The 26,483-nt window shown below is 50.7% G+C and overlaps 1 protein-coding gene across 2 annotated transcripts in view; it reads right to left on the bottom strand.

The window, feature by feature from the left end:
• Positions 1 to 24,864, bottom strand: part of LOC140898051 (butyrophilin subfamily 1 member A1-like) — a 179,779-nt gene extending 154,915 nt beyond the window's left edge. Inside the window, exons 1-5 of one of the 2 annotated variants that reach the window (XM_073311487.1) lie at positions 24,435 to 24,864; positions 20,571 to 20,687; positions 18,610 to 18,957; positions 5,928 to 6,209; positions 2,345 to 2,452 (exon numbers count right to left, since the gene is read on the bottom strand). In XM_073311487.1, coding sequence (XP_073167588.1) covers positions 2,345 to 2,452; positions 5,928 to 6,209; positions 18,610 to 18,957; positions 20,571 to 20,676 — 844 coding nt within the window. In that variant the 5' untranslated portion in view covers positions 20,677 to 20,687; positions 24,435 to 24,864. The remainder of the gene's footprint in view (positions 1 to 2,344; positions 2,453 to 5,927; positions 6,210 to 18,609; positions 18,958 to 20,570; positions 20,688 to 24,434) is intronic. The other variant, XM_073311488.1, reaches the window with a different exon arrangement.
• Between the last annotated feature and the right edge of the window lie 1,619 nt (positions 24,865 to 26,483).

Below are 26,483 nucleotides of genomic sequence, written 5' to 3'. Positions count from 1 at the left end.
TACTACACAGACGGCTGTTAAACTATCTGGCATCGCAGCGTGGATACATGCTTCACAGTGTAAGAAGGCACCATCCCCAGAGAACCAAGCATCACCTCAGGACAACGCAGACTCAATTTTGACTCCAGAAGAAGACGTAGAGGAACAGTCTGCAATACCTTACAATCTACGCTCTTGTAAGGGTTGCCAGAAGCAGACGCTGTTCCTTGGCTGCTAGTATCTTATGGTCTGGGGAGACCATGATGACAATTCTTTTATTCAGCAGCAGGTGTGGATAGCTCAGACCCTTAATATTTCTAATTGCTGGGTCTGCAGCCACATCCCAGCCCACTCTCAAACTGGTGTTCCTGTCCTGGCTATCCCACTCAAGTCCCCAGGCCTCACTGGAGGGCCTCGTCCGTTTAACAAAATATGGAACAGCAATGACACTTGGGAAGCGGAGGGAATAAATGCATCTAAATGGATAAGTGTCGTGGAGGGAAAAGGTCATTGGTTTTGGGTGTGTAATGGGATAGGTCTGGATCTGGGGAAAAGCCATGGCCTTCAGCATATTGTGGCCAATGGTGTATGGGATTATTCAAACAAAACTAAAAAGTGGCGGGCCGGGTATGGAGATATGAATTTTTTCTCAACCTGGGATCAAACAGAGAAATCAATCTCATGTTCCCCCTACAGTAACATTAGTGAAAACAATACAGTCTTTCAATGTCATGAAATAACAACACTCCTCGTAAGGAGAATTACCCTGTACCCTTTGGGGGATACTACTCCTCCTTTGCAAACACCTATATGACAAATGGGTGCAACCGACCCTTCCCGGCCTTAATAGGCCATCACTGGGTGTGTGGGACCAGAGCTTATACCGCACTACCAGCTAATTGGTCAGGAATCTGTTATCCTGCCCGACTCTTCCCACAATTCCGAGTGCTAGGAACCTTCCCTCGAGAACGCTTCCGCAATTTCAGGCGAAAAAGAAGGGACTTAACAGATGCCCAATGGTATATAAATAACATAAGCCCCTTAACCTGGGAAGAGGCCCTTGGCGGTTCCTTCCTACCATTAGGGGGAGTAATACACCATGCAAAAAGGCTCCTAAGGTTACAAGCAGTAGTTGAAATAATGGCAAATGAAACTGGAGAAAGTTTAAGAGCCCTGGCCAAAGAAACAGGGCAATCCGATAGATGGCCCTCCAAAACCGTCAGGCACTGGACATAGTGCTGGCGGCAAAAGGAGGGACTTGTGCTCTCATTGGAAAAGACTGCTGTGTCTGCAGACAACACCAATGAGGTAATAGATCGTGCTAGCCACTTAGAACAAATCGCATATCTTCCCCACGAAGAGCCAAGTTCTTTATGGAAGTGGCTAAGTAACCTTTTCAATTTCTCTGGCATAGGAAACTGGTTGTTTCAGGGAGCCCTAACTCTCCTGTTTGGAATCCTAATAATTTTTGTATGTTTTCAGTTACTTTCCTGTTGTATCCAAAATTGTGTCAGACATGCTACACAGATAGCTGCCCCAAACCAGAGTGCTAATTTGATGATTTTAAATGTCACTGATGAACAAAGAGATAAAGAACGATTGATATGTGGAACCCAGTCATTGTTGGTCATTGCGTAGCTTGACCAAAAGGAGGGATTGTGAAAGCATTGAAATTATAATTCAATAAAGAAATGCTACTTGAAGGGTTTATTGAAATATAGTTGTCAGGAAGAGAAACATTAAGGAGTGTGAGACAATGGGTCCTCAAACTAATTAACTTAGAGCTCCTACTGAGCTAGGAGATTGGTAAACGTTAGTATGCAAATAAGATATGTATGTATATTTGTCAGTTTCTGCTTTCTTTTGTCTCTTATGTTAAATTGGCTTTGGCTTAGCTGTATAAATAAGTTATCTTGCACCTCAGAGAGGGGCTCACATCTGGGTGCATTAGCAAGGCGCTAATTGGGGGCAGAATTGGCCCCCTCTCTTCTCCTACTTTGCTTTCTGTTTTTCCTGCAAGCAGCCAAGTTCCATATGTCGGAGCTCCAAGCCCAGCTCACTGAGCCCCGCATGAGTGTTTCAAACTGAGCCATGCTGGTCCCTATGGAGTAGTTCAGAATCACATTCGACTGGGATCCCTGAGTGAGATCTGACAGGGTGAAACCACTTGACACTTCTCGGTTCACATGTGAAGTCATAATTTATTCAGCTCCCCCTCCACCCTCAGCCTGGCTCCCATTGCCTGAAACTCCTCCAAACATTGAATCATAGCCTCTTAATCCCTGTATTTCTACTTTTCGTTTTGTTTTTAAACCTCTCTCTCACACACACACACACACCAAGTTCCCCCCTCTCATTACTTCACCTTTCGCTCTGTGTTGCCTCCAGAAGCCGTAACTGGCCAAGCCAATGAGAACAGCCAGGATCACACCCAGAGCCACCATCCAGGGATTTACTCTTGGGAAAAACAGCTCTGCAAGAGAAAGGGCCATTGACTTGGGAGCAAACACACACAGAATGAAGGCAGGACACTGTGACAGTGGTGACTCTGTGACTAGTTAAAAGACTCTCACAGGGAAATACACAGTGAGATGTGGCTCCTTTGTGCTTTATTATTAAACCAATGAAAGTCCCAGCCTGGTTACTGAACATGGTTAATTAAACGGGGTGGGGGGGTTGGGTGGACTCTGCTATGCAACACCTACCTGCCACTAGCATAAGTTCAAGCATTCCCTAGGCCGGCGTAGTCAGTAGGTGGACTGCAGGCCAAATATAGACGACCAGATGTTTTGAATGGACCCTGGAATCTTTTAATTTACTTATTATTATCATTGTTTTTTTCATTATTATTATTATTTTCTCTGGTGTCTGGACCTTGACTATACCTTGACCAAGAAATTTGGACCTTGACAAAAAATAATTGACTACCCCTGCCCTAGGCTGTTCTAAGTGATCCCAAGGCTGCATCGAGTGCAGACTGGCCCTCAGAATCAGAGGGTTGTGACCAGCTGCCTGACACCCCTGACTCCCCTGTGTTCACTGGGGCTCAGTTACACAAGACATTCTAGCCCAACATATATTAATGCAGAATTTTAATAAAAACAAAACTTGAGCCTGGAAATTCAGAGTCAAAATTCCTCCAAAGTCCTCTTCCCTGGGCCTTGGAGCAATGGCTGACTAGAGGATCCTTGTCAAGTGGCTGGTGTATTGAAAACTGTGTAAAAATTATGAGCTGACATTTTAAATACAGAAGAGTTTCTTGGTGCTGCTTGCAGGCTAGAGGACTCTGTAGGGAGCGGGCGTCTGGGTCCTCTGAAGTCATTCTGCAAAGAGCCAGCCTAGAGCAAGGCAGGCTGAGTTCTGGTTCTCTGCTTTAGGGAGCAGCCTGCTTTTTCTCTCTCTGTATTTGGCTGTGGCATGTTAGAGCTCTGGATTCTTAGAAATAAAGCAGTTACATTGCAGCCTTACAGGAAGAGTATTTATGTTTTGTTTTCAACTCTCAGTGTGTATGCCGTGAACATAACAGTCAGGTAATACTGGGCATATCATAGACTAACCAGCACTTTGAGACCTCAGATTAACAGTGCTTTACAAATGCAACATTTTTATTATTATGGAGATGAAATTTTCATTCGGTATTAACCAAGTTATTTGGCAGATAATAACACATAAAATCAGGACCTTTTTTCCCTAAAAGTTAAGATACTCTTAGGTAAGATTAGGTAAGATTTTGTTTCTGCATATTTTGGGCCTGAACTTTTACTGCTGGTATTTTCAGATGTAATCTAAATAGCAATGCTCAGACCATACCCAGGGCTCTCTTCTGCTGTTTGGGGAAAATGACTTTTTTAGCCAGATTTTCATAAACACTCAGCACCCAGCAGTCACACTGAGAAGAGAGGAGAATTCCCTCCCCCACCCCTACTGACTGTGACGTTCAAGCACACACAGAGACGTCAGATACAAACATAAATACCCCTGCTGGGAGGTTGCAGCGTAACACGACTTTATTTCTTAGAGTCCAGAACCTTAACACACAAGAACCCCCCCAACGGAGAGAGGGGCTGCTCCCTAAGGCAGCAGGAACAACTCACCTCACCCTGCTTTAACTTGGCTCGTCTATAGGAACAGTTAGTGCGCGGCAGGCTGGGGTGTAAATCTCCCTTGCACTCGCTTGCTGCGCACTAACAGGCTGTGTGGACCCTGCTGCACCGCACGAAAAGTTCCCTGGTGCACTTTGAACTGTTCCCATTTCAAAGCAGGGTAGATCAAAGCGCACTACGGAATTGTTAGTGCACGTAGCAGGGTCCACACAGACAGTGCGCGCCAGGCTAGCGTGAGGGAGATTTACACCCCAGCTTGCCACAAACTAACTGTTCCTGGAGACAAACCCTGATTCTGCTCACTTTGCTGCAGAGCCCTCTAGCCTGCAAACAGGACCTGGAAAACCTGCACTCCAACCCCTGCTCTTAAATTGATAGTGATAGCTTGCAGTTCCAACACAGTCCTCACTACAGCACAAGAACAAAGGAGAATTCCCTCCTCCCCCCGCCCCCACCCCCAATTGAGAAGAACGATGTTTGCTGGGTGCTGAGCTCTTATGAAAATCTGGCCAATGGCATCCCAGCTTGTAAGGCGCTAAACACCTTCAGCTCCTACTGGAGTCAAAGAGACTTGAGAGGTTGCTCAGGACTTTCCAAGTTGTGCTCAGCACGTTGAAGATCCAGGACAATAAATAAGAGACACAATGATAAATACTCTCTGCCCATGTCTGCAGTGTCTCAGTCTATCTATGGAGAGGGGTAACTAGTGGATGGAGAGGGGTAACTAATGGTGTTCCCCAAGGGTCAGTCCTAGGGCCAATCCTATTCAATTTATCCATAAATGATCTGGAGAAAGGGGTAAACAGTGAGGTGGCAAAGTCTGCAGAGGATACTAAACTGCTCTAGATCGTTAAGACCAAAGCAGACTGTGAAGAACTTCAAAAAGATCTCACAAAACTAAGTGATTGGGCAACAAAATGGTAAATGAAATTTAATGTGGATAAATGTAAAGTAATGCACGTTGGAAAAAATAATCCCAACTATACACACAATATGATGGGGGCTAATTTAGCTACAACTAATCAGGAAAAAGATCTTGGAGTCATCGTCGAGAGTTCTCTGAAGACATCCATGCAGTGTGCAGTGGTAGTCAAAAAAGCAAACAGGATGTTAGGAATCATTAAAAAAGGGATAGAGAATAAGACGGAGAATATCTTATTGCCCTTCTATAAATCCATGGTACGCCCACACCTTGAATACTGAGTATAGACGTGGTCTCCTCATCTCAAAAAAGATATATTGGCATTAGAAAAGGTTCAGAGAAGGGCAACTAAAATGATAGGGGTTTGGAATGTGTCCCATATGAGGAGAGATTAAAGAGGCTAGGACTTTTTAGCTTGGAAAAGAGGAGACTAAGGGGGGATATGATAGAGGTATATAAAATCATGAGTGGTGTGGAGAAAGTTATTTACTTGTTCCCATAATATAAGAACTAGGGGCCACCAAATGAAATTAATGGGCCACAGGTTTAAAACAAATAAAAGGAAGTTCTTCTTCACACAGCACACAGTCAACCTGTGGAACTCCTTGCCTCAGGAGGTTGTGAAGGCTAGGACTACAACAGGGTTTAAAAGAGAACTGGATAATTTCATGGAGGTTAAGTCCATTAATGGCTATTAGCCAGGATGGGTAAGGAATGGTGTCCCTAGCCTCTGTTTGTCAGAGGGTGGAGATGGATGGCAGGAGAGAGATCACTTGATCATTACCTGTTAGGTTCACTCCCTCTGGGGCACCTGGCATTGGCCACTGTTGCTAGACAGGATACTCGGCTGGATGGACCTTTGGTCTGACTCAGTACGGCCATTCTTATGTTCTTATCCATGCACAGCACGGACAGGCACTGACCTGCTATGGAAATCGCTGACTCTCTCTCTTGGTTGAGTCGGGTGTTCCTGACATGGCAGGACACTTTCTGGTTGGACTCTTCTGTTATAACAATGGCAATCTCTGTTTGAAACAAGTCATCGGCCTCTTGGGATATTTTTTCAGAAGCCGATGGTAAGAGCTGCCCCTGGAGATCTCTCCACTGAGCCTCGGGCTGTGGGTACCATCCAGCTGATCGACACACCACCCGGATCCCTCCATCCTGATGTCCCTCCACTGAGATGGCAGGAACAGAGCCCAAACCTACAGAAGAAATAAATAAACTTGTGATAATCCTGCAGTGCCCAGTAATGAGCGAAAAGCTTCATTACACTGTTATCAAAAGCCATTTCCTATTAAACTAATAATCAAATGTCAGTCCATAAGTGTGGCTGGTCAGTTAATGTGGTCAGATTCCTATTTGATATACATCATGTAAAGTTAATGTTAATAAACATGTTAATGTTAATAAAGTTAATGTTAATGTCAGGGCTGTTCTATGCACAAACTTGCTCCAGTTTAGTTAAAGTGGTTTGGTTAAACCAGTGAACATCCCTGTGTGGACATTCTTAAATCAAGATGGAATCGACTCAAGCTTAATTAATATAAGCCATTTCCAAACCATTTAAAAGTGTCCATATAGGTTTTTGCACTACTTCATTGTAACCAGTGCATGTGTATGTACAGGCAAACCTTCAATTAATTCACTACCAACAAACTTTGTTACTGGGGAGTTCAGGTTGTCTTGGCTGTGCCTTGTACCCTTCAGAGCACAGAAGTTGGCAGCAGAAAACTGGACTCCTCTGAGAGACAGGAAACACACCCACACGCGCACCCACAATATACAGACATTAGATAACAAAGAAATACAGGGTGAAGGTAATGCCTTCTGCACCAGACCACACTTTTACTGATGAGCTAAACTGAAATAAAATGATCTTAATCTGAAATAAGAGGCTTCAATTTATCCAAAGGTGTGAATTCAAACTGATTTAGTTACTTCGATTGCAGCGGGTGTGCAGAGAAGCCTTACGCTGTTTGGAAGTTTCACACAGAAGATCCTCCACGGAGAGGTGGAGAAGGGATGTATGTCTGGAGCCCTCCCCGCTCAGGAGTCTTTTTCTTTTAAACTTTATTTTTATTGTTTTTATATAAAATGTAAACACACAATGAACAAAACTTATACACACAAATAATGCAAAAACCATGCACGAGATCAGTGGTTCTCAAACTACTGTACTTGTGACCCCTTTCACATAGCAAGCCTCTGAGTGCGACCCCCTTATAAATTAAAAACATTTGTTTATATATTTAACACCATTATAAATGCTGGAGGCAAAGTGGGGTTTGGGATGGAGGCTGTCAGCTCGTGACCACCCCATGCAATAACCTCGCAACACCCTGAGGGGTCCCAACCCCCAGTTTAAGAACCCCTGCACTAGATGGAAATAGCATATAAATAACAAAATACTACATTCATTATTTGCAAAACCTGGGGAAAAACAAAGCAAAAACAAACAAAAAACTTGAACCCATAGAGGTCGTACAGCCATCAATTATGAAAGTGACTTGTAGCGAGGGGGCGTGGCCTCCCTCCAGGCCTGACAGGGAGGAACCACCACCCATGCCCTGGTGGGCGGAGCCTGGCAAGACACGCCCACCGTGCCGGAAGCAGAGGGGCCGGACAGGAAGTTTAAAAGGTGGGCGCTGCAGCTCAGTTGGGCTGGAGATGGTGAAGGAGACAGACGCCTCCCACCCACTGCTGGGTCTTGCACCCAAGAGGGACCTCTGCAGCACTGAGGACTTGAAGGAACTGCCAGAGATATCAACAAGGACACGGAAGAGCTGCTGGGACTGCCACTGGCTGCATACCCCGGGGAAAGGGAGGACACCCCACAAGATAAAGGTGCACGACAAGGGGGTCATAAGAAGTAGCCCAAGGACACCAGACAACAGTGTGGTGGTGGTACGAGAGGGCTGATCAGCGTGTTGTGGTGGGATCCTCACTGATCCAGTGGTGGAGCCCTCTGCCACTGCTGGGCCTGGGCTGGGACGCAGTGGAGTAGGGTCCCGGGTCCCTCTACCCCCTGCGGCTGCCCCACCCCTGGGGTGGCCACCTACCCACCTTAGGCCAAGAGGACTGCGTTTGTCTGCCATCTGCCTGAGCCATGTTGCCAGGTGATAGACTGTTTTGTGCTCCTCCCTGCCTGAGTGCCCGAGCTCCCTAGACTGTCTGGTGCTCTGCCCTGCCCAGAGACCCTGAGCCCCAAAACTGTATATTGCTCTGTCCTGCCCAGAAGGCCTGAGCTCCAGCAATGGCTAATTCCCCACTAAGGATTGCCTTTACAGAAATGTGGTAGCAAGGGGGTGTGGCCTCACTCCAAGGCGGATGGGGAGGGATGGCCACAGATGCCTACATGACTAAACAGATAAATAAGTGAGAATATAAGAGTATCGGGCACTAATATATACTAAACTGCATCTTGAGGAACACTGGCCTGTACGGAAAGCTGAAAACAGGGCCTTTTTCGAGACCAGATGATTCCAGTGGGGGATGTTGAAATTCCCATATCCTGGGAGTCCCAGCCTACCCCTTACTGCCATGACTCATGAAATCTTACATGGGAAACCTGGACAGCAGTAAGCAGTGCTTCAACAATAGGGTTAGCTGGGGAGGTGAGCATACATCTGCTCTGACTGAAGCATGATTTGGGACTTCATCATCTCTGTTTGCTCCTCCATCACTTTAATCATTTGCTTCTGTCCCTTTAGAATGTGTTCCTCACTCTTTCTGTCCTTCCTTTTCTTTTTCTCCAATTCCTGCATTCCATGGCCTGCGTTGTGCAGGAGGTCAGACTAGATGATCATAATGGTCCCTTATGACAAAGTCTATGATTCTTTTCTCTCTGAGGATTGGAGAACCTCTTGGTACATGTCCTCCATGCTATGCCTTGGTCGCTTCCTTAGCTGGCGAAGGTGCTCAGCCAGTGTGTAGGGAGTTCCCCTGAAGGCAACATTTGCATTAGCACAAGAAACAATACACAGAAGCATCATTGTTAGTTCACACACAGCATACAATCCTTACGGAAAAATTCACCTCTTATAACATACCAATCACTTTCTCTATGAATCCTGGCAAGCACACATCTCCACAAACACCATAAGCATGATAAGTGAGGCCTGGACGGGTGGTGGGCATTCAAGATGAGACAAGGGGTAGGTTATGTTTTCAGGGGATCCCTGAGGGTGACCATGGACAATAATGAAAATTCTGCCCCCATTTTCCACAGGCGGGGGTCATTGAAGTTGATATCTCATTCCTGAAGGTGAGCAAGGGTGCATCTATTGCACCCATGCGGGTTCAGACCCGGTCCCTATGCTACTCGCCTGTGTGCTGCTTTGGTCCCAGCACAAGTGATTGCTGAGTTGCACGGGAAAGTGTTCTACAATGGCAGAAGGAACAAAGCAGCTCTGACAAGAAACCTTTGGCAGAGGATTGGTGTGTACCTCCTGTAAAGTTTGCTAGAGATCTTTCTGGAGGATTCCTCTGAAATATCGGTGTGCGTTAACACACTGTTCAGCCACACTTCTTAGCTTCAAAGGGAAATGTGGAGCACTTTGAAACACAGCTAGTCTTGCAGATTTGTATCCCTTCACCCACTTCTACAATACACAGACCAAAGGACAGCTGAACCTCATGTAACAGAGCAGCGTCAACTCAAAAAGATAACTTACTGGGCCTCTCCTCTTCTGCATCCTGCACACCCGAGATGGACTGCTGGGACTGGCTAGACCCTCCGGAGTGGAAAAGAGGTCCTGACTTGCCGCACCGCCATCGACCCTGCCGTGTGCGCCAAATCATCCTCCAACTTAACCTCCTCATCCACGACTTTGTCATCAGGGTTGAGTCTGCTGTCCACTGTCTCCAGCCCCACTGAAGTATCCACAGGGCTCCTGGTGGTGGAGGTGGGGTCGCCGCCGAGGATGGCATCCAGCTTCTAATAGAAGTGGCAGGTCTTCGGTGCAGCACCAGAGTGACAGTTTGCCTCCCTTGCCTTCTGGCATGTCTGCCTCATCTCCTTTATCTTTGCCCAGCCCTGCACCATGTTCCGTTCATAGTCACCGAGAGGGCTGGTCTCATTCTGGTATCCTTGAGCTGCAATGCTGCGACGAGCTCCGCACACAGTTCCAGGAAGGTGGCTTTCTGCATCTGTAAGTTCTGCAGCCACTGCTCATCATCCCAGTCCTGCATAACCATGCAATCCCACCACTGAGTGCTTGTTTCCCGAGCCCGAAAGCGACGGTCCACCGTGTGCAGCTGCTCCGTGAATGCCAGCAGAAATCTGGTGTTGTTTCTATAAATGGCACATAGAAGGTCAGGCAGCTCTGAATCCTGTTCAGATTGGGAGCTCATGAGATACTGCATGACCATCCGCGATGGTTCATAACAGCGACCACAGCGGTAGAGAGCAGTGTGGGGCCATCCTTTCAGGTAGAGATGGCGGATGCACAGCAAACAGGGGCAGTTAAAAATGCAGCGAAATGCAGTCCGAAGCTCATGGAATGCTGGGATGGAAAAATGCATCATGGGATGCTGAACCCACACCCATGATGCACTGCGATCCGCTCCACCGTCCCACAACACTGAGCTGCAGACCGTGGCGAAGAGCGCAGTGGGAGAGCTATCCACAATGACAGATTTCAGAGTTCAGAGTAACAGCCGTGTTAGTCTGTATTCGCAAAAAGAAAAGGAGTACTTGTGGCACCTTAGAGACTAACCAATTTATTTGAGCATGAGCTTGTGAGCTGTAGCTCACGAAAGCTCATGCTCAAATAAATTTGAGCATGAGCTTGTGAGCTGTAGCTCACGAAAGCTCATGCTCAAATAAATTGGTTAGTCTCTAAGGTGCCACAAGTACTCCTTTTCTTTTTGAGATTTCAGAGTGGCAGCCATATTAGTCTGTATCAGCAAAAACAACGAGGAGTCCTTGTGGCACCTTAGCCCTGGTCTACACTACGAGTTTAGGTCGAATTTAGCAGCGTTAGATCGATTTAACCCTGCACCCGTCCACACAACGAAGTCATTTTTATCGACTTAATGGGCTCTTAAAATCAATTTCTGTACTCCTCCCCGATGAGAGGATTAGCGCTGAAAGCGACATTGCCGAGTCAAATTTGGGGTAGTGTGGACGCAATTCGATGGTATTGGCCTCCGGGAGCTATCCCACAGTGCTCCATTGTGACCGCTCTGGACAGCGCTCTCAACTCGCATGCACTAGCCAGATAGGCAGGAAAAGCCCCGCAAACTTCTGAATTTCGTTTCCTGTTTGACCAGCGTGGCAAGCTGATCAGAACAGGTGACCGTGCAGATCTCATCAGCAGAGGTGACCATGGAGTCCCAGAATTGCAAAAGAGCTCCAGCATGGACCAAACAAGAGGTACTGGATCTGATCGCTGTATGGGGAGATGAATCCGTGCTATCAGAACTCCGTTCCGAAAGATGAAATGCCAAAATATTTGAAAAAATCTCCAAAGGCATGATGGACAAAGGCTATAACAGGGACCCGCAGCAGTGCCGGGTGAAACTTAAGGAGCTCAGGCAAGCCTACCAAAAGACCAAAGAGGCAAATGGCCACTCCGTGTCAGACCCCCAGAAATGCCGGTTCTATGATGAGCTGCATACAATTCTAGGGGGCGCCTCTACAACTACCCCACACCGTACGTGGACTCCTGCAAGGGAGTCTCACGCAACAGGGATGAGGATTTTGGGGACGAGGAAGATGAGGAGGAGGGGGGAGGTTGAAGACAGCGCACACCAGGCAAGTGGAGAAACCGTTCTCTATGACAGCCAGGAACTGTTTATCACCCTGGAGCCAATACCCTCCCCATGATGAGAGGAGGCAAGATGAAATGCTGAGGCTACTGGAGGATCAAACTGATATGCTCCAGAGTATGGTTGAGGTGCAGGAAAGGCACAGATCACCACTGCAGCCCCTGTGTAACCAACCACCTGCCTCCCCAAGTTCCATAGCCTCCTCACCCAGACGCCCAAGAACGTGTAGGGTGGGGGAGGCTCCGGGCACCCAACCACTTCACCCCAGAGGACTGCCCAAGCAACAGAAGGCTGGCATTCAATAAGTTTTGAAGTGCAGTGTGGCCTTATCCTCCCCTCCTTCCCCGGGCTACCTTGCCAGTTATCCCCCTATTTGTGTGATGAATTAATACAGAATGCATGAATTTGAAACAACAATGACTTTATTGCCTCTGCAAGCAGTGATTGAAGGCGGGAGGGGAGGGCAGTTGGCTTACAGGGAAGTAGAGTGAACCAAGGGGGTGGGTTTTCATCAAGGTAAAACAAACAGAACTGTCACACCATATCCTGGCCAGCCATGAAACTGGTTTTCAAAGCTTCTCTGGTGTGCAGCATGCCCTGCTGTGCTCTTCTAACTGCCCTGGTGTCTGGCTGCGCATAATCAGCAGCCAGGCGGTTTGCCTCAACCTCCCACCCCGCCATAAACATCTCCCCCTTACTCTCACAGATATTGTGGAGCACACACCAAGCAGCAATAACAATGGGAATACTGGTTTCACTGAGGTCTGAGCGAGTCAGTAAACTGCGCCAGCGACCCTTTAAACATCCAAATGCACATTCTACCACCATTCTGCACTTGCTCAGCGTATAGTTGAACAGCTCCTGACTACTGTCCAGGCTGCCTGTGTATGGCTTCGTGAGCCATGGCATTAAGGATCCCCAAGGATAACTGTAGGCATTTCAACATCCCCAACGGTTATTTTCTGGTCTGGAAATTAAGTCCCTTGCTGCTGCTGTTCAGATAGACCTGACTTCCTGAAGATGCGAGTGTCATCTACCTTTCCTGGCCATCCCACGTTGATGTTGGTGAAACGCCCCTTGTGATCCACCAGTGCTTGCAGCACCATTGAAAAGTACCCCTTTCGGTTTATGTACTGACTGCATTGATGGTCTGGTCCCAAGATAGGGATATGCGTTCTGTCTATTGCCCCACCACAGTTAGGGAATCCCATTGAAGCAAAGCCATCCACTATGACCTGCACGTTTCCCAGAGTCTCAACCCTTGATAGCAGCAGCTCAGTGATTGCGTTGGCTACTTGGATCACAGCAGCCCACACAGTAGATTTGCCCACTCCAAATTGATTCCTGACTGACCGGTAGCTGTCTGGTGTTGCAAGCTTCCACAGGGCTATCACCACTCGCTTATGAACTGTGAGGGCTCCTCTCATCTTGGTATTCTTGCGCTTCAGGGCAGGGGAAAGCAAGTCACAAATTTCCATGAAAGTGCCCTTATGCATGCGAAAGTTTCACAGCCACTGGGAATCATCCCAGATCTGCAACACTATGCAGTCCCACCAGTCTGTGCTTGTTTCCCGGGCCCAGAATCGGCATTCCATGGCATGAGCCTGCCCCACTGCCACCAGGATGGCCAAATCACCGGGGTCCATGCTTTGAGAGAAGTCTGTGTCCCTGTCCTCATCACTCTCGTCACTGCGCTTCCGTCGCCTCCTCACCTGCTTTTGCAGGTTCTTGTTCTGCACGTACTGCAGGATAATGCGCGAGGTGTTTACAATGCTCATAACTGCCACAGCGATCTGAGTGGGCTCCATGCTTGCCGTGGTATGGCGTCTGCAGGAGAAGAGGAGAGCAGAGTTGCAGGGGAAGCGGAGGTTGGATGACCAGTTTTGCAGACCTACTGCACCGTCTGCTGCCAGGACACAACAGCTGAGCAGGCTGCAAGCTTGCCATGGTATGGCGAGACAAGAGCAGCCGAGCAGAGTTGCAGCGGAAGCGGCCAATGATGACGGTCATATAGAGGACCTGCGAGACTACCAAGAGAGCAGAGTGGCATCGGAAGTGGTGGTCAGAAGGCCAGTTTTTCTGACCTATTGCACCGTCTGCTGCCAGAGCAGGAGAGCAGAGTGGCAGCGGAAGCGGTGGTTCGATGACGACGGTTAGCAGTCCTACTGCATCTTCTTCTGAAAGCAGTATGGCGCCCGCATGGAAAAAAGGCGCAAAACGATTGTCTGCCGTTGCTTTCACGGAGGGAGGGGTGACTGACGACATGTATCCAAAACCACCCATGACAATGTTTTTGCCCCATCAGGCATTGGGAGCTCAACCCAGAATTCCAATGGGCGGCAGAGACTGTGGGAACTGTGGGATAGCTACCCACAGTGCAATGCTCCAAAACGCGACACTAGCCTCCGTACTTTGGACACACTCCACCGACTTAATGCACTTAGTGGGGACACACACAATCAACTGTATAAAATCGCTTTCTAAAAAATCGACTTCTATAAATTCGACCTAATTTCGTAGAGTAGACATAAATTTATGAGTCTCTAATAAGGGTATTTGGGCATAAGTTTTCATGGGGTAAAACCCACTTCATCAGCTGCATGGAGTAGAAAATACAGTAGCGAGGTATAAATACACAACATATCAAAAGATGGGAGTTGCCTTACCAAATCGGGGGTCAGTGCTAACGAGCCAATTGAATTAAGGTGGAAGTGGGCTATTATCAACAGTTGACAAGAAGGGAGGGAAAAAAGTCACTTTTGTAGTGCTAATGAGTTCAGTGTAATCAAGGTGGCCCACTTCAAACAGTTGACAAGAAGGTGTGGGTATCAGTAGTGGGAAATTTAGTTTTTGTAGTGACCCATCCACTCCCAGTCTTCCTTCAGGCCTAATTTGATGGTGTCCAGTTTGCAAATTAATTCCAGTTCTGCAGTTTCTCATTGGAGCCTGTTTTTGAAGTTTTTTTGTTGAAGAATTGCCACTTTTAAGTTTGTTATTGAGTGTCCAGGGAGACTGAAGTGCTCTCCTACTGGTTTTTGAATGTTATAATTCTTGATGTCAGATTTGTGTCCATTTATTTTTTTGCATAAAGACTGTCCGGTTTAGCCAAAGTACATGACCGAGGGGCATTGCTGGCACATGATGGCATACATCACATTGGTAGATGTGCAGGTGAATGAGCCCCTGATGGTGTGGCTGATGTGGTTAGGTCCTATGATGGTGTCCCTTGAATAGATATGTGGACAGATTTGGCACTGGGGTTTGTTGCACGGTTTGGTTCCTGGGTTAGTGTTTTTGTTGTGTGGTGTGTAGTTGCTGGTGAGTATTTGCTTCAGGTTGGGGGGCTGTCTATAAGTGAGGACTGGCCTGTCTCCCAAGGTCTGTGACAGTGAGGGGTTGTCTTTCAGGATAGGTCGTAGACCGCTGATGATGCGCTGGAGAGGTTTTAGCTGATGGCTAGTGGCGTTTTGTTACTTTCTTTGTTGGGCCTGTCCTGTAGTAGGTGACTTCTCGGTACCCTTCTGGCTTACCTACATGCCTCCAGCTTTCATCCAGACCACATCACACGATTCATTGTCTATAGCCAAACTCTATGATACAACCACATTTGCTCCAATCCAATCCAATCCCTTAGACAGATCCCTTAAACACCTACTGGATCTCTATCAAACATTCTTAAAACTACAATACCCACCTGGTGAAGTGAAGAAACAGATTGACAGAGCCAGAAGGGTACCCAGAAGTCACCTACTACAGGACAGTCCTGCCTATAGTAGGGAGGGAAAGAAGGGTTGAGGCCTCCTCAGGTAAGGGGAAGGAGTGGGATGGGAGGGATTTGATATGGTGAGGTGTGGTGTAAAAGTTGTGAGTTTCGGAGCAGGGAGTCCTGTCATCCCCAAATTCTCCCCCTCCCCATGCTGGGATCTGGGGGAGCCCTACCCCTCTGCAGGGCTCTGAACTCCTTTTTTTGCCCCTGTATGCCCTGGGATCTGGGAGACCCTGTCGCTCTTGGGGTGTCTAAGCCCCTCATGTAATCTGTGATCAAGGGGAAGTGGGGTGGGGGGTTGAATGTGATGAAAATGTAAACACCTGAAATGCAGGAAATCAATAGTTAAAATACACATCGCCCCTGGGTGGGGTTTGCCACAGTGTGTGGGGGAGGGGGAGTTGTATTGGGTGGGCCTGCAACATGGCTGGGTAAGTCCGGCTGGACCAGGGCCGGGGGGCTCAGCTCGGCATGGTAGTTGGGGTGAAGAGCCCAGCTCAGTGTGCTGCTCATGTAACCGAGGTAGTGTGTGGCCCACCAGTGAGCTGCTACCTGTGATATGTGCTCCCAGAAATGTAGGGCAGAGGGGAGCTAAATGTTGTGGGGGATGGTGGAGAAGGAAACAGACACACCAGTTTCCTCTCACACGCTTAAATTAGCCGCTGTATAATAAAACTGTCAAGGTGTTGGGGCAGGGACCTGGGATGAGATTTCTCTCACCAGCCCTGTTACAAGCTACACACTGCAAACATTGCACAGCACGACCATTATCCCCACTGCACTATCAGAGTGCACAGCGGGAGGGGCACTGAACAACCACGGGGCAACCCGCCCCAGCTCCGGGCTGAGCAGCTGGCCTCCCCGCCCCTAAAGGCCGCCCTCTCCTCCCCCCCGCCCCACCAGCCAAGCCGGGATGGCTCCAACACTGGGCTGAGCCACTGGCCCCTGAGCCCCAGTGCTGGGCTGAGGCGCTGGACCCCCGAGCGGTAGGCCAAGGCGCTGCCCCCCACCCCAAGACCCCCAGCACCAGGCAGCGCATGACCAAGCTGCCCCACTCCCCCGCCAGATGCCCCCGGCTGGCCACCCTCTGGCTTGCCGTGTCCCTCCTCACTCCCCCTCCCAAGAGGAGGAGGGATGCAGTGAGCAGTGGGGATTTCTGGAGGGGTGGGGGTGGTGTTGTGGCAGGACCACCGCGGCGCAAGCGTCCAGCAGCGGATTGGCGGCAGGGAAGGCTCAGCCTTCCCACGCCTCTTCTACCCACCGCCCGTGACTACAACCGCCTAAATGGCCACTGACTCCTGCAACAAACGTTTCCCTTTCTGTTTAAAAAAACTAGGAAATTCAGTGACAAAACCTTCGTTAGCACAGAGTTCAGGCTGCCTGGTGATATTATCTCCTGCCCTTCCAGAGCACAGTGACAGCTCTGCCCCCCTGCTCCCACTGCTCTCCACTGGTCAGGACAGCTACACTGAACACCGGGAATGCAGCTGCAGTGCAGGCAGACACATGCTGCAATTCAAATCTGTGGAACACAACACAAACAATGGCACCTTCCTGTAACCCTTCCTCATGTCTATTCACTGACAGAAAACTTAGGGTAGGTCTACACTACTGCAGTAAGTCGACCTAAGGTACACAACTCCAGCTACATGAATAATGTAGCTGGAGTCGATGTACTTTAGGTCGAGTTACAGCGGTGTCTACACCGCGCAGGGTTGATGGGAGACAGTCTCCCGTTGACCTACCTTACTCTTCTCGTTGGGGGTAGAGTACATGGGTTGACTGGAGAGCAATCCACGGTCGATTTGGCGCGTCTTCACTAGACCCGCTAAATCGACTGCCGGTGCATCGATCAACACTCCGTCGACCCCGGCTGTAGTGTAGATGTAGCTTTAGTTACCTCTAGGCAACCTTAACTCTGTATTATCTCATGCACTTCCAGAACGCTGAGTTCAGCAATACTCAGGCCTCTAAAACTAGGAAATCCATCAGGAAGGTAAATACCCAAACAACCTTAACTCTGCCCCTTTGGAGCTGGCAATAACCACTGGGAATCGGTTGCATGCACTGAAGTTGCATCCACTGTGCTTGGTGTAGTTGTAATGGCTAGAGGAGGGATTATTTGGAGCATATTGGCAGAGCTATCACAGTGACATCAGGAGTGGTGCAGGTGTACCTTGAGGGATCAATCATGCCTCATTTCAGCACGGAGCAGTGCAGGTTGTGTCAGTTGTAGGGCACAGACTCCTTGCCATGGGGATTGTCAGCAGCCTAGTGCCAGATATGTCAGTGATCACCAAGTCTTGATGAGGGGTAAGTGAAGGCAACGTCCCAGAAGAAATCCACACCCACAGGGCAAGGGTGACAAGGCGATAACATTTTGCAAGTCAGGGGTGGTTTGTGTGCAGCAGGCTTAGTGTTTGAGTGTAGACCCAGGTATTCACTGCACCTGGCCTAAACCTCATCTCCTCGTTACAGAACTAGCTTCATCTCTGCCCCCTTGCTGGTCTCTCTGACAGCACCTTCAGGGGTCAGGCCTCCTGCCTTTGCCTGTCCTGGGAGCAGGAATTCCTCAATTCTCCCACTCTTAGACCAGGCTCTGGGCTACAGGGCCTTGTGTATCAACCACCGTTGCCCTGAAGGGGTCAGACACAAGCCGAGATCAATCCCAGCTGGTGGCATCAGTTTGGGGAGGATCAGAGTCATTGTTCAGCCCCAGGCGTGCACAAAATAACTGTAATAACCACAACACGTTAATGTCACCTGACTGTTCAGGGATGTCAGTGCGTCTCGTTAACCCCTCGCTCTAATGCCCTCAAATTTGGGCCACTAACCCCACCCCAGACTCCAGTGAGTCACAGCAATTTTCAAGACAATCTGAGAATGCGTCCGGGGTTTAGAGAACTTAGAAAAACGGATATTAAACAGCAAACTAGAATCGACCTGATCCAGAGCAGAGCTGCTGACCCACAACAATGAAAAAAATTGTGTCATCTCACAGTGAGCCTTCTGACTCCACTTATTACCCTGCTGAAGACATTAAAACATCAGAACAAGTTACTGACCTGCCACCTGCAGTTCCAACATAGCATCTTCATAAGAGACATCGGACTGAAAAAAACACTTGTACTGGCCATCATCGGAGGGTCGGATATCGCGTATTCTCAAGGAAACTCTCCCACTGGTGATGTCATCTTTCAAGAGCTCAGTTCTTCCTCGATATTCCTGCATCTGCTCTCCATACTGATCCTGCCCATCACGGTACAGGTGCACCGCTGGAGAGAACTGGGATCGGAACCATCTCAGCTCCATGTTCTCAGCGCTCATCCTAGGGGAGAGGTGGCAGGGCAGGATGGCCTCCCCACCTAGGGAGGCAGTGATTGGATGGTCAGGTCCAGTCACTGTGAATTGTGCTGTGAAATGTACGATGAAAAAAGGAAATTAAATTGGTGAAAGGCTGGGGGTGGCATTAATTCAGCAGTAAGACACACAGTAAGAGAGCACCCTGCGTTAGAAGTGAAAGACCATTTAAAGACAAAAGCTTGACGAAGCATAAACCAATAAAAGGTCTGAACACGTTACACTTATCCCAAAAAATTCTCATCTAGCACATGGGACTCTCTGGTAGGTTCCAAAGTCTTTCAAACCTTTCTCTAAGGGTTTGTCCTCTTGGTTAACAGGTCCTGTCACTTTGCAGCCCAAGATCTCGGGCCTCTGGTCAGTTCAAATCCAGTTTTTATACCAAAAATCTTTGTTCTCTTGGTCTTCTGGGACCTGGTCTAACCCAGTTTATGCAATTCTCCCTAGGGGTGGTACTTCTCTGGAGCTGTTACCTGTCCCACAAGTAATTACCCCCCATGATTTGCAAATCCTGAAGGAGATGGGGTAACCCTCCCCCATGGCATAGATTACAATCCCAATCCCACAAAGATACATATAACACGTATAGATACCATTGATAAAGGGGGTACAAAAATAAGCAGAACATTCATAAAGTGAATTTGATAGTCCCCAAAATGCTGCATGTGGCTGCAATATCTGTCACACAGAGTTCACGTGAGACACTGTCCCTATTATCTTTGAATAGGGCTCTAACTTCTCATGGACACCCTGGGGATAATGATGCTGGGGGCCTGGTTCTCGGATACACCAAGGCCTTTTCGTGCTGCTCCAGCACAGGGGCCTCCTCATCCGCAGTAGGGATGGTGTAAAGGCTTACAAGGTGTAAAGAGATGAAAACAGATCATCACTATGCAGGCGATGGCTTGAAAGGTAAAGTCAGAGGTCAGATAATGGAGAGGGGGGAGGAGGCAGATACAAAAGTGCAAGAAACAGAGAACTGGTCACCGTGGAACTGCACAGGATGTGGGGGTCTCGGTGCAAAGACTCAGCATCAGGAGAGACAGAGAGCTGGTTAAATTAACAGGATGGAAATCACAGCATGAGAGAACCTAAATGCCCAAGTAGCTATGGAGCCGTCCCGGGGGTGGAGTGGGTCACTATCAGGGCTTCACTGAGGGCACAGAACGAAGAAGCGGGCAAATATCTTCACATCCTCACTGTGAGATGAGGTCTCGCTCTGAGCCCTAGTCAGATGCGTCTGGGTGCAGCATGAATGACTTGTGGGTTGTTACGTCTAAACTAGAGAGTCTAGGACTCAGGACTCCTTCATGGCTGAAGAGTCTGATTTGTGACGTATACGGTCTGTCAGTGCAGCGTATAGGAATTGGATAGTGCCCTTTTAAATAGTTTGTGAACCCTGTAGTGGTGCTCACTGTGCTCTGTGTTTTAGAAGCTGCCAGAAATCAGCCAGAGCAGTAGGATGAACACAGTGTACAGGCCTGACAAGATGCTGTATAGATAGTAACCATGGTTACTGGGGACCCAGCTGTGCCCTGTGGTTTCTCCAGGTTGCTGGTTGTGGGGAGGTTGAGCAGACGTGGTTTATAAGACAAGGCAGTGATGTGAGATATACGGTGATGACCAGCAACAGTTGCAAACCCAGAGAGGAGGCTGGAGCTCCTACCTGACACCAGCCTGTGGACCTGTAGAGCGAGGCAGAGAGTGACGTAGCCAGGCAGAGCGGAGCTCCCTGTGGAGAGGGGGGAGAATGAGGGAACTTTCCCCGTCATCGTAGCTTGGTCTGGGGAACAGGAGAAATAACAAACCAGACAGTGAGTGTGATGCATTGACAGTGCCACGGCTGTCTGACTTTTACAGCCCTGGTCCATTGATCAGTTATGATTACATTAGCACAATTCCGAATATTCGTACACTAAGGTCAGAGGGGACCATTAGATCATCTAGTCTGATCTGTGCCACAGGCCAAAGACTCTCACCCGTTTACCATTGTACTGAGCCCAAACTGGTGTTTGACTGAAGCATCTTCCAGAAAGTCACCAAGTCTTTATCTGAAGACAGCAAGAGATGGACAATTCATCCCTTCCCTTGGTAGTTTATTCCAGTGATTAATAACCCTCACTGTCACAATTCTGTGCCTTAATTCTAATTTGAATTTGTTCATTTTTAAATTCCAGCCACTGGTTCTTGTTATGCCTTTCTCCACTGTATTAAAGAGAGCTTTAGTACCATGTGGCAGATGGGGAACTTTACTGAAATATTTTTGTGAACTATCGGTAGGACTCAGCAGCGATGCCAAGGGGATCGGTACAGTTTTGGGGGAAAGAATTGCTTCTCTCGCTGGGACATGGCCGAACAGGCTAGGTATCTGAGATGTAGAGCCACTCAGACTGTCTGCGCTGGGATCAACACAGATCAATGGAGGACCTTGAAAAGACAATGGGAAGCCTCAACAACTGAGCATCAACTCCTAGAGCAAGTTTCTTCCCCCACCTCTCTGCAGGGAAGAGGAGCAATAGCCCAGACCTGGAGCACAAAGGGAGAAGGTGTCAGGTGTCTGTGTTAAAGAACTGGGCTGACAGAGACACAGGAACTCACTTGGGATTTAGACACAAAAAAAGGGACAGGGAGCGAGTGAGCCAAGCTGGACCCTGCAGCAACACGGCTTGGCGGAGCCCCAGCTCTGGACCCCTCTCTTAAACTTTGCTTCTCTGGGCTGACCTAAGGACATTCGGATTCCATAGGCCAGGTGACTAACACATTGTTACAGATATTCACTGAGCACACTGAGCCCTGAAAGGGTAGAACAAGTCTCCTGCACAAGTCTGGCTTGGTTGGACTTGCTGCAAGGAGCCACGGAGAAAGCCAGGGATCGCTGGTGCTCCAAGGCCCAGTTTGTGAGTCACTGAAGCCATGGACCTGTCTCTGTGGAATTGTGTGGATCATGGGGTTCAGAACAATAAAGGCGTCACTCCCAAGGGCCTGGCTGAAGGCCAGGGCACAGACCAGACCTTGTGAATCCATGACAGAAAGTCACCTCTCACTCTTCTCTTTGCTAAACTGAACAGATTGATCTCCTTCCATCTCCTACTGTGAGGTGTTTGCTCCAGCCCCCAAATCATGTTTATGACCCTTTTCTGCAGTGTCTGGGATATTTTGGGGTGCAGTCATGACCTGTAAGGGGTTGCATCACTGCCCACCCTGCCCTGCCCTCCCGAGTGCAGCTGCTCAGAGCCCCTGGGGAATCTGTCCACATCACACAGGCACCTGCCTGGGAGCAGTTCAGAGATGAGATCTCTTGGAAACGTGGCCCTCGCCCTCTAGAGGCTGCGTTGCTGTGAAGGGCAGTGGGGGGCTTCCGACAAGGGCTCACACCACATAGCGCCGATGGAAGCTCTGGCTGGGTCTGGACTGTGACAGGATGAAGTGGCTGTTACCTGCCTTAGGCCAGGACAGCAGCAGGGGCCGGCACGGCCCAAAGAGCAGCCACACTGGGGAGGAAGTAGGTGAGAGCAGGGCTGGCAGGTGAGTCACTCACTGAGCACCTGCGTTCGGCGGCGGCTGCTGATAGCAAGCCAGTAAGAGGTAAAGCTCCCCCCTTCCTGCCAGGAACCCCCCCAAGGGAAGCAGCAGCCTCACCTGCCCACCTTTGGGGTGAGCCCCCCCGGAATGCAAAGGGCCTCGAGGGCACAGATAGGTGCAATTTACACTCAGAGGGGGAGATTTTCACAAACACAAAGGGGAGTTAGGATCAATGGGGCTTGTGCTCCTGAATTCCTTAGGAGCTTTAGAAAATCTCCCCCTCCCTGGCTGAAAATATTCATCAATGCAAAATTAGCCAGTGACTATTGGGGGGATAGGGTTTGTTGCTATGCTCTCTAGGTAGCCCAGCCCCACCCTTTGGGCCTCAGCTCCTGCAATGTTGTTCAGACAGCCTGGCTCAGATACTCCTCTCCTGGGCCCCAGCTGCTCTGCTCTTCTCCAAGAAACAGGTGCCAGCAAGCCAGGGAAACAAAAAAGCAAGATGGTGCCTGGCTGCATGCAACAAACCTGCTGAATTCTCTGGGATCTTGGAAAAATGCTAAATTCCATTACCGGGGAATGTTGTGATAATCGGGGTAAAAATGTCCCTGAATTGTGAGTGGAGCTATGAGAAGTGAGCAACATTAATACTCCCTGCCTTAAGCAGGAATAGTGGGGGGTGGCCCTGACCCACCCCTGAGAAGTCTAACTGCATTATTTCCACAGATCATGGACCCTGAGCTGCTCTGGGCCCTAAGCTACTGTTTAGTCTGATTATGCCTAGCATCGTGGATGGGCAGCTTCTCAACTCAGGGGAAGGGAAGGGACCTAGGGGGAGGGGCAGAGTGGGGGTGGGAAGAGTTGGAGTAGGGGGGCGGAGTGGGGGCAGGATCTCAGGGGAGGGGGCGGGGCCGGGGCCGGGATAGGGCACTTGCTGGCAAAACCAAAAGTTAGCACCTATGGCCTCTCCCCATCCCCCACCCAGGCAGGGACTTATCCTGTGTCCTGGCAGGTGGCTGGGGTGGGGTTGAAAGGCACTGCCAGGGGACCTTGTGCATGTCTCTTCCTCGCTGGTGTCTCTATCCCTGGCTGGTCACTTTGCCCATGTGCTGGGAGCTCTGAGCTGCTCCCCATGGAGGGAGAGCAGGAGAAACCAGCCTCTGGTGACTGGGGGTCTGGGCACAGCCGGGCCCTTGCGGGAGAGGCTCAGGGGTCTATGCGCTGGGCTGGAGCCTGTCCGGTGTCACTCTGTGTGTCCGGTCCCTACCCCTGCCCCTCCCCGCAGCTCCTGCTCCCCCGGCCATCCCCTGGGCGGGCTCCAACTGTGGGCTGGGACTCTTGCCAACTTTCGGACAGAACGAAACCGAACACCCTTGCCCCACCCCTTCTCCGAGGTCCCCCCCACTCACTCCATCCTCCCCCCATCGCTCGCTTTCCCCCACCCTCACTCACACGCTAATTTTAACCGGGCTAGGGAGGGTCCCTTTTCGACTGGGTGTTTGGTTGAAAACTGGACACGTGGCAACCGTAAGTGCCAAGGTGCTGCACTCCCCCGACCCCGCCCCAGCTGTGTCTGGCTGCAGCCCCCCAGGGGTGGGTGTGGGGTTGGTGTGATCCCTGCCCCGCTGGGAGGGGCTGTGTCTGGGCCCCCGGGGCTTTGGTGGGGTGTGTCAGGGCAGGGCAGAGCAGAGAAGGTGCCTCGGGTCACAGGGCTCCCTGGACGGGGGAGCACCCGGCCTCCCCCCACCTGGCCCCCTGGCCCGGCCTGGCTGTCGGAAGACGCCTGCCCCGTTCATCTCCATGGGCGCTCTGCCTAGGGTGACCATATTTCCTCAAAGGGCAAACGGGACACGCCCTGGGGCTAGGCCGAGGCCCCCCCACCCTATCGCTCAGAGCTGGCCTGAGCCCTGCACTCCCCCAACCCAGGACTGGCGTCAGCCCCTCCCCCACGCCTCCCATGCGGACTGGCCCGAGCTGCGCTGGTCCGACCCGCACCCGGGTCACTCACCGAGGCTGCAGCCCCGGATCCGGACACGGGGTCACGGAGCCGGAGGGTTGGAGACCGGACCCGCCCTCATCATTTGTGTGAATTTGTAGCTGAATTGACGGGGCCGAGCCTCCCCCCGGGCCTCCCCGCGCTTCAAAACTGAAAGTACCAAAGTAGCTGGAAGTGAAAGTCCCGGTCCGTGGCCCGGGCTGGGTGGGGCGGAGCAAATTGCTCTGAAAGTCCCAGCCCCCCCCCCAGGGCTCGGAGCTGGCGGGGTTGGGCCTGGCGGGGGCAGTTCGGTGGGGGAGCCAGTGTCGGGGTGTCAATGCCCCCCCCCCCCGCTGTTCCTGCCCCCCAGGGATCGCTGGGCTCTCAGTAATTCCCCCGCCCAGCCCCGTCCCCACAGCCCTGTCCGGCGGGGGAAACGAAGCAGCAGCAGCAAAAAGCACCAGCCAGGTTGCCCCGCCCCCGCCCTGGGTGGAGGCAGAATGAGGAGGGGGGGGATGCTGCGCGGGGGAGGGAGCTGAAATCCGGAGCGACTGAGTGGGGCGGGGTGGGAAGCAACAGCGGATCAAGGGGAGGACTCAGGAACCGCCCGGCTGTAGCTGGCTCGGCTCCTGCAGGCGGCTCAAGTGCTTCTGTATCCTGGTGCCAACTTTTCCCAAGCTAGGGCTAAAGATTTCCCGAATCTGGTGAAAAATTCCCAGCAGAGCTTCTATATCCTGGGAAATGTCCCCAAATCTGGGAATGTTTGAGTAAAATGTTTCAACTTGGGAAATTGGGAATTTTCATTCAAAACATTTTACTCAAACATTCCCAGATTTGGGGACATTTCCCAGGATATCAGAGTAGCAGCCGTGTTCGTCTGTATTCGCAAAAAGAAAAGGAGGAGGTGTGGCACCTTAGAGACTAACCAATTTATTTGAGCATGAAGTGAGCTGTAGCTCAGGAAAGCTCATGCTCAAATAAATTGGTTAGTCTCTAAGGTGCCACACGTCCTCCTTTTCTTTTTCCCAGGATATAGAAACACTGCTCAGGGGAGCAGAGCGGGGGGGGGGGGGGGGGGGCGGGTCCAGGGCCGGCAGCAGCTCTGGGACTCGCAGACCTCCCGGGAGCAGAGGGGGGGGGGCCCTTCATACAGAGCCACTTTCCTGCCCGGCCCCGGCCCTTTCCCCGGGTCTCTCCCCTCCGCTGCAGGCTCCCACTCAGGGGCTGGTGTCGGCAGAGCCCGGGGCTGCCCCAGGGGCTGGTTCCAGCCCCCGACGTGTGTGTCCCCCCCCCCCCCCCGCGGGAGCGCCATGGCCAAGTCTGAGGGTCGGTGAAAGCTGCGGGGGGCTCAGGGCTGGAGGCTGCGGGAAGCGGCGGGTCCGTCACTGTTACGCTGTCACCAGCAGCCCGGAGGAGGAGGGGGAGTCCCTGGGCGTGGGGCCAAGGGGCTGGATTCTCCTAAATCACAGGAGTTCCCCTCCCCCCAGCCCCGCCCCTTCCCGAACAGGGAACAGGAGCAGAGCCCAGATCTGGGGCTGTGTCCTTGCTGCTCAGTGTACGGGGACTCTTGGCCCCTCACTAACGCTCAGTGGTGGCTGCTTTGGTTGCTAGCTCCCAGCACTAAAAGAAAGGGGAAGGTTCCCTGGGAAATCAGGACCCTGAAACTGACAGTCCTCAGGAACAATGGGGAAGGCCAGTGCTCCAGGTCAGCCTGATTGACAGGGTGGGCAGGCTAATCAGGGAGTCAGGAGGCCAGGGGGGTCCCGTCCTCCCTCCTTCCCGTGAGCTGGATTTGCCTGGGTCAGACAGAGTGGGGCCCAGCTAAGCAGAAAGCCGGGGCCCAAGCTGAGCTGGGGAGCAGAGCGGGGCCAGAAAAGCAGCCCAGGAAGCAGGTCAGAGCTGGGAGCAGAGTCACCGAGACACAGCCCAGGGAGAGCAGACCCTGTGCTGGGAGCAGGGCTGGGGACCCAAAGCCAGAGGGGCCAGAGAAGCAGCTCAGGGGGCTGGAGGCAGAGCGGAGCTAGAACAGTGGAGCTGGGGGCTGGAGCAGTCTGGAGCCGGGTGCAGTGAGCAACTGGGGCC

The sequence above is a fragment of the Lepidochelys kempii genome, chromosome 14 (genome assembly GCF_965140265.1).
Source record: "Lepidochelys kempii isolate rLepKem1 chromosome 14, rLepKem1.hap2, whole genome shotgun sequence".
NCBI classification, from domain to species: Eukaryota; Metazoa; Chordata; order Testudines; family Cheloniidae; genus Lepidochelys; species Lepidochelys kempii.
This window is presented reverse-complemented; position numbering and strand designations above follow the sequence as displayed.